Source organism: Dendrobates tinctorius, unplaced genomic scaffold, assembly GCF_039654945.1.
Source record: "Dendrobates tinctorius isolate UK_male_01 unplaced genomic scaffold, ASM3965494v1 ptg000026l, whole genome shotgun sequence".
NCBI classification, from domain to species: domain Eukaryota; kingdom Metazoa; phylum Chordata; class Amphibia; order Anura; family Dendrobatidae; genus Dendrobates; species Dendrobates tinctorius.
This window is the reverse complement of record NW_027361694.1, coordinates 15,993,581-16,007,512: the sequence shown is the minus strand read 5'-3', so window position 1 is coordinate 16,007,512 and position 13,932 is coordinate 15,993,581. Positions and strand designations below refer to the sequence as shown.

The 13,932-nt window shown below is 42.7% G+C and overlaps 1 protein-coding gene across 2 annotated transcripts in view; it reads right to left on the bottom strand.

Moving 5' to 3' along the window:
• STK24 (serine/threonine kinase 24) overlaps window positions 1-13,932 on the bottom strand; it is a 67,679-nt gene that overhangs the window by 28,367 nt on the left and 25,380 nt on the right. For both annotated transcript variants that reach the window (XM_073569542.1, XM_073569544.1), the window contains exons 3-4: window positions 2,408-2,464; window positions 1,770-1,878 (exon numbers count right to left, since the gene is read on the bottom strand). In XM_073569542.1, coding sequence (XP_073425643.1) covers window positions 1,770-1,878; window positions 2,408-2,464 — 166 coding nt within the window. The remainder of the gene's footprint in view (window positions 1-1,769; window positions 1,879-2,407; window positions 2,465-13,932) is intronic.

Genomic DNA, 13,932 nt, shown 5'->3' with positions numbered 1-13,932 from the left:
GAATTGAGATCAGACGCCATGTTGCATTTGGAGAGCACCTGATGTGCCCAAACAGTGGAAACCCCCCAATTATAACTGCAACCCTAACCCCAACACACCCCTAACCCTAATCTCAGCCCTAACCCTTATCCTAACCCTAACGGGAAAATGGAAATAAATACATTTTCTTTTAATTTTATTATTTTTCCCTAACTAAGGGGGTGATAACGGGGGGTTTGATTTACTATTTATGGCGGTTTTTATATTTGGCAGCTGTCATACGCTAAAAGACGCTTTTTATTGTAAAAATAGTTTTTGCATTACCACATATTGAGAGCTATAATTTTTCCATATTTTGAGCCACCGAGTCATGTGAGGTCTTATTTTTTGTGGGACGAGTTGACGTTTTTATTGGTATCATTTTCGGCACGTGACATCTTTTGATCGCTTTTTATTACGATTTTTGGGACGCAGAATGAACAAAAACCAGCGTTTCATGAATTTCTTTTGGGGGGTGCGTTTACATCGGTCCGCCTGCGGTAAAATTGATAAAGCGCTTTTATTCTTTGGGTCAGTACGGTTACAGCGATACCTCATTTAGGGCGTTTTTTTTTTATGTTTTGGCGCTTTTATGCAATGAAAACAATTTTATCTAAAAAATAATTATTTTTGCATCGCTTTATTATGCGAGCTATAACTTTTTTATTTTTTGCTGATGATGCTGTATGGCGGCTCGTTTTTTTGCGGGACAAGATGACGTTTTCAGCGGTACCATGGATATTTATATGCGTCTTTTTGATTGCGCGTTATTTCACTTTTTGTTTGGCGGTATGATAATAAATCATTTTTTGCTTTTTTTTTTTTTAAGGGGTTCGCTAAAGGGGTTAACTAATGGGACAGTTTTATAGGGCGGGTCGTTACGGACGCAGCGATACCAAATATGTGTACTATTGGTTTTTTTTTCCAAAAAATGAATTAGGGAATATTGTTTTTTTTTTTAATTTAGCGATTTTTTTTAAATTATTTTTACACTTTTTTTTTTTACTTTATTACATAGTCCCAGGTGGGACATCACTGTCCTGTGACAGATCGCTGATCTGTCACATCACAGATCACTGTGACAGATCAGCAATCTGTCACAGGCAGTGCTGCAGGCTTCCTCCTTGCCTGCGCTTTTCAGGCATGAGGAAGTCAGCTCCCTGCAGGCCCCCGAAGGTCCCCGTTGCCATCTTGGATCCGGGGACATGCAGGGAAAGAGCCCCCCGCAGCAGCGCTGTACATTGCGCTGCTGTGGGGGGCTCAGGGAAGAACGGAGGGAGCCCCCTCCCTGCCGATGCTTCCCTTTAACCCCCGGTACACCGCGATCGCGTTTGATCGCGGTGTGCAAGGGGTTAACGTGTCGGGGGCGGTCCGTGACCGCCCCTGACACATTGTGCCGGGTGTCAGCTGTGATAATCAGCTGACACCCGGCCGCGATCAGCAGCGCTCACCACGTGGGCGTCGCTGATCGCTATGACGTAATATTCCGTCCATGGGAATTAGGTCCAGGGTCACATGGACGGAATATTACGTCCATTATAGGTAAGGGGTTAAAAACTCTTCTTTCTGCGGTGGAAGAGACGCCAAATAAAAGAGCCACCTTGACAGAATGCAGCATTAGTGCTGCACAAGGTGGCTCTTTTACTTAAAAACGCTTGGGGGGGGGGTGACAGGTTCCCATTAAGATGTGAATTACAATAGTTATCACCTATCTAAAGTATAATGGTATAGTCACCTAGCGACACACTAACCTTTAATGTCTCGGTGAATCTTCTTTTCTGAATGCAAATAATCAAGTCCTTTCAATATTTCCCTTAATATTGTAGCAATCTGTGTTTCATCCATTTGACCAGGTTCCAGCTGCCAGGAAACAATTAACCACATACATATTACAATACACAACCAAATACAAAGCCTCATATACAATTCTATAAAGTCAGATGAGGAAAAATGTTGTTCAGGATTTGCAGGAAAGCGGACAATAGACTAAATTAGACAGGCAATTAACAAATCGGATGTCAAACCCAAATTACAGCCACTGGTGAGATGCCATTAACTTTCAATTAAAACCTACAGTGAAGTCACAATAAGCGACTGGGTCAGCAGAACACGATCCCATGTATACAAGATATGGCAAAACTCTGTCCCAAAATTATTTTGCAGCATGAACATTCAGGAGACAATGATTAATTACCCGATCATGTCTATTTATACATTTGCTGCAGGAATTTATTCCATTTTAGATGTCGTCCAATTATCTAAATAGTGCAATCAGCTGCAGTTTCTTTTTTATGCAGTTTGAGCTTGGAAAGTATTTTTTGTAAGCTACGACTATGGCTAAACCAGTCTTACTTTCTAGGTAAAATGAACCCTTCGTAAATATACAGACCAGATCCAAAGCCGATCCTCCCCCGAGATATTCCATAATGATCCATAACTTTGTATCCTAGAAAATAAACAAACAGTCTTAAAATATAATATAGTGAGTAAATGAGCAGGTAAAAGGATGCGGATGTGACCCCAGAGATCGCCCTTACAATAGTCTTGTATTGTTAATATAATACATTAGTTTTACCATTTTTTTTTTTTTTAATGAAACCCTTTATAATATTTAGATCTTACCAAACAAAAACATACGAGTGGGGAAATTATCCTTCTGCCTTTGTTCAATATCAGCTATAAAAAACAGCTGCAATTTGTGACACACAACATACTTGTGCAACAATTTGTGGTTTTTCCCCTTTTTCTGCTGCTCACGACACTTTTCTAAAAGGTGGATGAGCCTAGTTGCAGTGGCTGGACCACCCAGATCAGGCAAATTAATTATTATTCATGCCAGAAATTGGCATAAATTATAGTGCCTATCCAATGCTTATTAAGATAAAAACATGCCTTTGGGTAATCTAAAAGAGGTCAGCTTCATGTTTTGTACTAGGACACTAATTTCAATAGTCTGTTTCATTGTCAAAATAAATATATTTAAAGAAAACAAAAATAGAAAATTGAAGCAAGAATATAAAATGCCAGTCTTAAGAAATTCCTCCATTGACTGGAAAGCTTTTGGACAAAAAAAGCAATAGTAAAACTTGCTTGTGTTTTATGAATAAGATGTCCTCTATTGTTGCATGTTTGTATTGTCTTAATCTAAGCACAGAAGACAAAAATGTAAGATAAGTGGTGTCTCTGCACTCCTGGGTGATATCAGTGGTACAGTGGTAGGAGTTTCTGCATGAGATCATTGGTATCTGGAGTGCCTCAAGACAAACGTCCTTCTTCAATAACAATTAACAAGTCTTGAGTCTGATGGCAGTATTGGGCCTTGGCCATCTATTACATTGGTACCCGTGTTCTGCGTGCAGAAAACTTTCTCTCTGTATTAAACCCATAAGCACTGATAATTGAGCGTTAGTCAGCGAGAACCAAGTTCAAGTAAAAGAACGCTACTCAACACTTGTTCTGGGGACTATAAATTACAGGGCGGGTTACCACCATACACCTCACACACTTTACTACGCTAGGGGATTACTGTAGTGAACCATCCCAATATACTGTATTAGCTTACTGCTTACGGGACATTTCATTCAGACTTGTGTACTCTCTCAGCCAAAGCAGGAGTGGATGCTAAACACAAAAAGCGATCATGGAAAAATGGATACTTTTTCTTTTCTATGAAGCATTAATCATTGATTTTAGCTCAAAAACAGATGAAAAATATTGATCGAATGCACAAGTGGAATGATTGAATCATTTATCACCAAAAGGGAGTAGAACATTAAGGCTAATTTCACACGTACCGGAACTCTCGCGGAAATTACCGTGAGAATTCCGAAATTCCATTCCGCGGGAAAATCGCATTTTAAATTCCCGCGATTTTCCCGCGGAAAAACTAGCATTTTGCAAGCGTAATTAGCTTGCAGAATTGCTAGTGTTTTCCAAGCGATCTGTAGCATCGCTTGGAGAACTGATTGACAGGTTGGTCACACTCGTCAAACATAGTGTTTTTGTTAGTGTGACCAACTTTTTACTACTGAGGCCGCCTATGCAGCATCAGTAGTAAAAGATAGAATGCAAAAAAAAAAATAAAAAAATGGTGTTATTCTTACCTTCCGACGTCCCGCGCAGCCGTTCCCAGTAATCCTTTGCAAAAACGCCCGCGATGACGTCCGTTCTCGCGGGATCGCGATGTCTCGCGGTCATTCGCGATGACGTCGCGCGAATGACCGCAAGACTTCGCGATCCCACGAGAACGGACGCCATCGCGGGCATTTTCGCAAAGGATTACTGGGAACGAGAGCGTGGAGAGAGGCGGGAAGGCTGCGCGGGACGTCGGAAGGTAAGAATAACAATATTTTTTATTTTAAATTCTATTTTATACAGTGATATGGTACCCAAAGCCTGGAGGACAGTCTCCTCTCCTCCGGACCGTGGGTACCATCCGCAAATGTTCTGCTTACATTCTGCATGGTGTGCACAGCCACATGCGGGAAGTAAGCGGAACAATGCATACTATGGGTGCGGGATCGCCGCGATTCCGCAAAATTAATGAGCATGCTGCAGTTTTTACCGCGAAGCGATTCCGCCGCGGTAAAAACCGCAGCATTAGCACAGCATTGCGGAATCCCATAGGAATGCATGGGATGCTTATTTTTCGCGTTTTCGCGGTTAAAACCGCCGCGGAAACGCGAAAAAAACACCACGTGTGAACTCAGCCTTAGAGATGAACTTTGCTATTTAACCCCTTAGTGACAGAGCCAGTTTGCAGCTTAATGACCGGGCCAATTTTTACAATTCTGACCACTGTCCCTTTATGAGGTTATAACTCTGGAACGCTTTAACGGATCCCGCTGATTCTGAGATTGCTTTTTTCATGACATATTGTACTTCATGTTAGTGGTAAAATTTCTTCTATATGACTTGAGTTTAGTTATGAAAAAAAAAAACGAAAATATGGCGAAAGTTTTGAAAATTTTACAATTTTCAAACTTTAAATTTTTATGCCCTTAAAATCAGAGCGATGTGGCACACAAATTTCTTAATACAAAACATTTCCCACATGTCTACTTTATATCAGCACAATTTTGGAAACAATTTTTTTTTTGTTAGGAACTTATAAGGGTTAAAATTTGACCAGCGATTTCTCATTTTTACAAAACCATTTTTTTTTTTAGGGACCACATCATATTTAAAGTCATTTTGAGGGGTGTACATGACAGAAAATACCCAAAAGTGATACCATTCTAAAAACTGGACCCCTCAAGGTGCTCAAAACCACATTCAAGAAGTTTATTAACCCTTTACGTGCTTCACAGGAACTGAAGCAATGTGGAAGGAAAAAATTAACCAACTTTTTTTTGCAAAAACTTTACTTCAGAACCAATTTTTATAAGTCTTAAAAGAGAAAATGAACCACAAAATTTGTTCTCATGAATACGCTGATACCCCATATGTGGGGGTAAACCACTTTCTGGGCGCACGGCAGAGCTCGCAAGGGAAGGAGCGCCGTTTGACTTTCAACGCAGAATTGGCTGCAATTGAGAGCGAACGCCATGTTGCGCTTGGAGAGTCCCTGATGTGACTAAACAGTGGAAACCCCCAACAAGTGACCACATTTTTGAAACTAGACCCTTTAAGGAACTTATCTAGATGTGTGGTGAGCACTTTGAACCTCCAAGTGCTTCACAGAAGATTAAAAACGTAGAGCCGTGAAAATAAAAAATCTTTTTGCCCCCAAATTTTTCTTTTTACAAGGGTAACAGGAGAAATTAGACCCCCAAAGTTGTTGTGCAATTTGTCCGGAGTACGCCGATACCCCATATGTGGGGGGGAAACTACTGTTTGGGCGCATGGGAGAGCTCAGAAGGAAAGAGCACCATTTTGGAATGCAGACTTTGATGGAATGTTCTGCGGGCGTTATGTTGCGTTTGCAGAGACCCCGATTTGCCTGGACAGTAGAAACCCCCAACAAGTAAACCCATTTTGGAAACTAGACCCCTGAAGGAGCTTATCTAGATGTGTGGTGAGCACTTTGAACCCCCAAGTGCTTCACAGAAGTTTATAACGTTGATTTTTTAGCCCCCATTTTTTTATTTTCCCAAGGGTAACAGGAGAAATTAGACCCCAAAGTTGGTAAATAGTGGAAACCCCTCAATTCTAGCTCCAACCCTAACTTCAATACACCCCTAACCCTAATCCCAACCCTAATCCCTAAGCCTAATCCCAACCCTAACCACAGCCCTAACCCCAATTCCAACCCTAACCCTAATTCCAACCCTAACGGAAAAATGAAAATAAATATATTTAAGTAGGTCGTGTTACACTGGGCCAGTCACTCCGTGACATAAGGGGTGTGTTGGGGTTAGGGTTGGAGTTAGAATTGAGGGTTCCACTCTTTAGGTACATCAGGGGGCCTCCAAATGCGATGTGGCACCACCACTGATTCCAGCCAATTTTGCATTAAGAAAAAAAAAAAAAACGGTGCTCCCTCACTTCTGAGCCCTGCCATGCACCCAAACAGTGGCTTTTTCATATGGGGTATTGGTATATTCAGGAGAAATTGCACAACAAATTTCGTGGTCCATTTTCTCCTGATATCCTTGTGAAAATAAAAGTTTGGTTCCAAAGTAAATTTTGTGTGAAAAAAGTAAAATATTGATTTTTTCCTTACACATTGCTTTAGTTCTCGTGAAGCACCTGAAGGGTTAATAAACTTCTTGAATGTGGTTTTGCGCACCTTGAGGGGTGCAGTTATTAGAATGGCATCACTTTTGGGTATTTTCCGTTATAATGACCCCCTCAAACTCACTCAAACTCACTTCACTTCACTTTGGTCCCTAAAAAAATGGTTTTGTAAATTTTGGTGGAAAAATAAGAAATCGCTGGTCAACTTTTAACCCTTATAACATCCTAACAAAAAAAATGATGTTTTCAAAATTGTGCTGATGTAAAGTAGACATGTGGTAAATGTTATTAACTATTTTGTGTGACATCACTCTGATTTAAAGGTACAAAAATTAAAAGTTTGAAAATTGCAAAAATGTTCAAAATTTTTGCCAAATTTTCATTTGTCTTTTTTTTTTTTTTATAAATAAACGAAAGTTATAGCGAAGACATTTTACCCTTGTGAAGTAAAATATGTTGCAAAAAAAACAAATCTCAGAATCAGTGGAATCCGTTGGAGCGTTCTAGAGCTATAACCTCAGTGACGGTGGTCAGAATTGTAAATATTGGCTTGGTCTTCAAAAACCAAATTGGCTGTCACTAAGGAGTTAATAACCAGTAAAGGCTAAACAGACAGCTGTGAGCTGATATTAATAGGCTGTGAACCTTTATGGATATTGGCCGCTTCCCAAAACAACACCAGCCCCCAGCTGTCTGCTTTCCTTCAGCTGGTTACAAAAATAGGGGGGACCGCACGTTTTTTTTTCATTTATTAACAAGTACGTTTCCGGGCCTCACAGCTGCCAGGCCCTGCAATCTTCTGACCCCTAAGATAGAAGAGACCACTCGCTGTCGTGATAGCCTTGTGACATAAGGATAGGTCATCAATGCTAAAGTAGTGAACAACCTTTATAAGGCGTATCAGTCATTTTAATTTCATAAATCGAAAATACATTTGAAAAAAGCTACTTTGTAAAATACATTATCAGAGAAATCTGCTTCTGTCAAAATTGATCAGTCATTGTAAAAATTTTCAATTCTGAGGTAAAATCTGTATTTAGTAAAGGCAGATTTTCCCATTAATGAGATAGGAGATGGCAGTTACTACGGATAAGATTCTATATAGATAGGAGGAGGGAGGAGCCCTACATCCTCCTCCTCTCCCTTCTTTATAGATAGAATCTTATCAGTAGCAGATCCTATCTCCTAAGTAATGGAAAATGTTCATTGACTACAGATTTTACCTCAGAATTGCAAATTTTGATTAATGATCAATCTTGGCAGATATTTTTTCTGATAACAAATATTGAAAAGTTGCTTATTATCATGTATCCTATTGATTTATGATATAAAAACTAAAATGACTGCTACTCTAAGGTCTTATGTTATACAATATGGCTTTAATAAACTTTAATTTTTCATTCAAAACCAGAGAAAAATAAAGAGGTCCAAAACCTCACTTCTTTTTAAAAGGGTTTTGTCCAGGCTCGGGACAAAACTGACTGCAGACTGTCGAATTGTATGATAGCTTGTGGTGTGCACACTGCCAAGATTATCCGCTATTTCTGGTTGGAAGGGGTGGTCACGTAGCCACATGTATGAGATTTGCATACATGCTGTCACATGCCAACTAGACATTTCTCTATAGAAGTGAATGTGACAACAATTATGTATATCATATACACACAGCCACGTGATGGCCGCCCTTGCAACAGGAACACCAGGAAATATGCAGTCAGTCACTGCAGACTTTATTTTTCCCCAAATCCACAAACCCATTAACGCTTATTGCCATTTACAGAATTTTAACATTGATTCTTATAAGCGGTTATGTTTATTACTTCTGAGTAACTCTGTTACTATATTTGTAGAAAAAAAACAAACAAGGAGTAACACACTTGATGTGTCAGGTCAAGGTGATACACCCAAGATCATCTTTACAACCAACATCTCTTTTACATTCACAAGTTTTTAGCATGGCCAGACGTAAGGAATGTTTAAAGTGTACCACAAAAGTAAAATAGAACTGATGGATTCCTGCAAACTATACATGCAGATGACTAAAAGGGGGATAAGAATGTAGCAAATTTCTCCGATTATAGCATTTTACGGTCTGAAAAATATATTTATTTGGAGTAGCACATTTTTCTTCTTTGCCTTTCTGTTTATTTCTACCTTACGAAAAATATTAAAAAATTTTATATAAAGGAATAAAAAGCCATATCAGTCCATTGAGGACCAAGACATTTTTTTTTGCCTCCACTACTTCCAATGGCTAACATTTTTATTCCTAAATTTACATAGCTGTACAAGGGCTTGTTTTTAGCTGGATGAATTGTAATTTTTGAATTGCCATATTTTCCGGACTACAAGACGCACTTTTTTCCTCCAAAAAGGTGGAGGAAAATGGGGGGTGCGTCTTATAGCCCAGATGTACTGGCTCTGGCAGTGGTGGGTAGTTGGAGAAGTGGCATCGGCAGAGCAGCGGGTCACAGGAGGCTGGAGCTTGGGCCAACTCCTGTGCCCGCTACTAAAGAGAAATGAATATTCACTGCATTCCACACCCATGGGAGTGGAGGGCAATGAATATTCATTTCTCTTTAATAGCGTTTTGGTATGATTGGCCCACACCCCCATCCTGGTATGCATGGCCCCATCAGAAAACACTGAAAAAAAAAATCATTACACATACCTTCCCGTCGCTTCCTCACAGATGCTTTATGCTTATAAGCAGCGCACGGCAAGGACATCATGCCGGAATACTCACTGCTCTGCACACCGGGACTGTGCACGCAGAGAGCAGTGAGTATTCATTGCTCTTCAGTAGTGAGCACCGTGTCAGCCGGAGCCTTCCTGCAGCTGCCGACGGTCACATGTGCCGCTACTTAAGAGAAATGAAAATTCACCTTGCTGCACTTCCATGAGGGTGGAGCGGGGTGAATATTAATTTCTCTTTAGTAGCGGGGATACGTGACCGCTGGCAGCTGTAGGAAGGCTCCGGATGACACCTTATGCGGGCACGCTCGCTCATCATTAATGAAGAGCTCTCCTTCAGAAAAAAAAATAATAAAATGTTTTTGTTATTGCTTGAGACCTGTGTGTTGGCCTTTAGTCCTATTTTTTCTTTTTCCATGGAGATCTGGTGTTATTACAGATACCAGTTTTTTTGGGGAGCATTAGACATTATGATCTCTCTTTAGCGCATACTTTTTTTGTAGCATTTTGCTTTTTTTTCTTTATGGGGTTTCTGTACATTTGAATGGATTTATTTTGCTAAATTGGACTTTAACAAGATTTTTTTTATTACTATTTATTTTAAATTGGAAAAAGGATGACAATGAACTTTTTCTTTAATGTTAAAAAAAAATAAATATATATATACACATATATATATATATATATATATATATATATATATTTTTTTTTTTTTTTTTTTTTTTGAACCTTCAATCTTTTATACTATATACTGAAATACTATGGTATTGCAATATATAATGTAAATGTTGGGCTTCACAGCAGTACCAAGCTGGCAGCCATGGTGTCTTCAGCAGGCCCCAGTCGACCATGGTAACCCTTCAATCACAACAATCGCTTTGCGGAGGGTGACGGGAGCCGGTAACTGCTTTAGACAAATGTTGGTTATTTAACATGCTGGCATCTACTGTGTGTGACAAAAGTTCATCTCCTGAGACCCCTTGACACACACGGCCCCCTTACTGTGAGGTAGCGCTGTCATTCAGGATTGGGGAACACTCACTTGGCAGCGAATTATTACGTCCGGCACAGGTTTTCATAAAGTAATATCACAGTCCATGAGGTTTATTCATTATCATAAACCAAAACGATATGCAACAGTCTTACAGCAGGGTATCTTCAAACTGGAGCTCTGCTCCCCTTTAGCCCTCCTAGTCACACAGGCTATGTTTCATCTAGCCAACAGGCTATACAGTCTCTCAGTTGCAGTCCCGTCTCCGGGTTACCTTGCATGCTGCTTTACACTGCTAACGTTCATTCCCTCTCCCTGGGAACTGTCAGGCACATATCGCCATTAGTCACAGCATCCACACATGCTGTTAGGAAGACAGACATCTCTTTGCACGAGACCTTCCAAACGGACCAATCGGGTCCCTACATTCACCACAAGTGACCAGACCTCAGGTACCTTATATGGTCCATAACCACACCCACAGGTGATCACATGGCTATGACCTCACCCAAGGTCCTATTGCACACAGCCACACACAGGCTTCCCTGACACATTGTAACGGAACGTACTACTCAGCAGTACCTCTACTAATCATTATGATCTTTCAGAATCCTACACCTATCAGGACAATGGAAATGCTTATACGGCTGTCCTGGGACACCCACACAGCGCCCCCTAGCGGACACAGCGGTCACTGCACCACATACCTCCCCCCTATGTTCAAACCTGTGGGGTTGAACACAGCATAACCCTCAGCTTTCGAGACTGGGCACTCACTACACCTTGCCCCCTAGGTCGAGAGAACCGTCTCCATTTGTCATACGGCCTCATCTCTACGTTAGGCCTCCCTCGCTCCCAGCGGTCATAATACCGGTCATTGTCTTTGACCCTTCAGTCAAGGTTTGTCTGCGTCATCAGACACTCTCGTCTCCACCTGTCTGCAGTGCGCTTCGTCACCTGATCTTTCTCTCACTGACCGTCTCTCTCGGTTGGTGCGGTCATAAGTCTTAGTAGAGCCTGCTGTCTGGTCTGAGTCTGACTCAGTCAGCGTCTCACAGGAACTATGGTCTTTCAACGTCATCCTGCCAGTCGAACTACCCCTTGCTGACACTCTTCGGCCGTCTGCCATGTCACTTCTTGGAGGAACCGTTCGGGTCCTTACATCTTGGGTTGGAGGCGGCCGCCACCTGGTATTCCGTATTTCTTTATTAATTCGCCAACGGTCCAGCCTCAACTGCTCAATTTCTTGCAGGTACTCCACTCGATACTCCACGAGCGTCCGAAAGTCTCTCAGGCTTTCCATAGAGCCAACCACCATGATGGGAACTCTATCCATTTCACTGGATACCTGGTCTTCATCATCAGGAGGGATCCTTGCCCTCATCACACCGGGGATATTCACCAAGTCTTGCATTACCTTCCCGGATCTTCCAATGATTCTTCCAATCAGAGCTTTGGGTACCAGACCCACATCTTTCCACAAACCCAGCCGATCCATAGCCTCCCTTGCTAACGCTAGGCGTCGAGCAGCTTTCACATTACTCTGCCTGACCAACTGTTTGGCGTGGAGACACTGCAAATGCATCTCTTTCAGGACAGCTACCCGGTTTGCTGTATCTTCTCTGGCGGATATTATCACTAACTGCCGAGTCTCAGGTGCCCAGTGCACCTCACACGCCTTGACCGCCTCTTTGAAAGCCTCATGTACACCTTCCTCCGCACAGGCTTCTTGCATGTCTTCGGGTAACTCAATCACAGAATTGAAGGTCGTGGTCTTGCTCTCATCCTGGACAGAAGACTCTGGCTTTACCACGGACACTTCCCTCACTACAGTGGACCCGACCGGGTGACTGTTGTCTTCGGCTCCTTGCTCACCAACTTCACGAGATTTTCTCTCTTCACGACCCTTTGTCAAGATGGGTACTGGCAGTTCCATTTTATCATCAGTCGGGCCCGGCCGCTGTAAATCTTCGTCCAACTTCTTCTCCTGCAGAAGACCTTTTACTACTCCTCAGAGTTCTTCCATTTCTTCCTTAAGGCTCTTGTTCACACTTTACCAGGTGGACAGGTGACCTCTGAGCTCCAAGACTTCTTTTTCGAGCCCCTCCACCTTGTGCTCGGTTAACTGTCTTAAGATTCTTTCTTGTTTGACATGTTCTTCCACTGTCTCTTTTATTAACTGTATCTCCTGATCTGGTTCTCTTTTGGCCAGCATGTGTCGCACCACTAATTCTTTAATTATATCGTCAAAGGGTACCCCTGGGTTAGTCCCGTCAGTCGAGTGAACCCCCCCGTTACCCTCTGACCGTGTTTCTACTCCCGTTATCTTCTCGATCAGGTTACCGTCAGTCCTGTCACGAGTTTCAGTCAGCACAGCACTAGATTCTGTCCTAGTGGTGGCTACTGGCAACAACACGTCACAGTCACACCACACTGTACGGTGAACCCCAAAGACACTCTGTGTGTCAGCTCCGCTCTTTTTGTTTACCACACCGTTCTCATTCACACTGTGGTACCCTTCAGGTCAGTAAATTCGTCTGACGCAGTTCTTTCTCCGGTCGCCCCTACATCTGGCCTGTCCGCGGTAGGAAGCGTCAGGGTCTCAGTGTCTACTAGCGCTACAGTAGAAAAGTCTCTATCCTCCTGCCCCACATCTTTAAATATGACAAAGTCCCGGCGCCTCTCAAAGGTATGCACTAAGTTTGGTGGCATACTACCACCTTGGCACTCCCCCTTTGTCATCTCAATCAGGACTCTGTCCACTTTATAATTCACAATGACCCCATGGACACAGCGAAGTCTGACGTTTTTCTCGGTCAGAGCTAAAACGAGCGGAGTTCCTGTCACAGTCACCTGACTCTTGGAGCCAGCCTACCAGGGACTCCTTCCCGGTGCAGCATCACGGTACACACCTGTGGCTCGTCGTTATCAGGAAAAGACACACCGCATTCCTCCCAAGACATGCACTCACACTGCGGTTCCACAGACATACTCACCAGTGCTGCTATTTCCTGAACCTTCCCACTTTGGGTTACCGCCCCCTTTTTGGACTCCACCCCCTTTTGGGCTACTACCCCGATTTGGGTCATCGCCCCCTTTTGGGACTCCACCCCCTTTGGGGCTACTACCCCGATTTGGGTCACCGCCCACTTTTGGGACTCCACCCCCTTTCGGGATCTCCCCATGTCTGTTATACCGGTCTTCTCAGACCACAGTTTACACCGCACAGTTTGTGTCTCTTACAATACCACACAAGTCTTTGTTGGCACCACCACAGCTCCTGCTGTCACCGATCACCGGCACCACCGGCTGCTGTTCACACACAGCTGCTGGTGTCACTGCAGCTCCTGCTGCGCCGTCTTCGTGGACCCGCCGATCCACCGGAAGCCGCTTGTCACCTTCGTGACCCCACTGAGCCACATCAAGCCACTTGTCACCTTCTTGATTCCCACTGAGCCACCGCAAGCTGAGTTGAGAAAAAAGAAAAAAACACCACACAAAAAAACTCTCGTGTCCTGGCTGTGTGCTGTTCAGGACGTACCGTCTCCGCC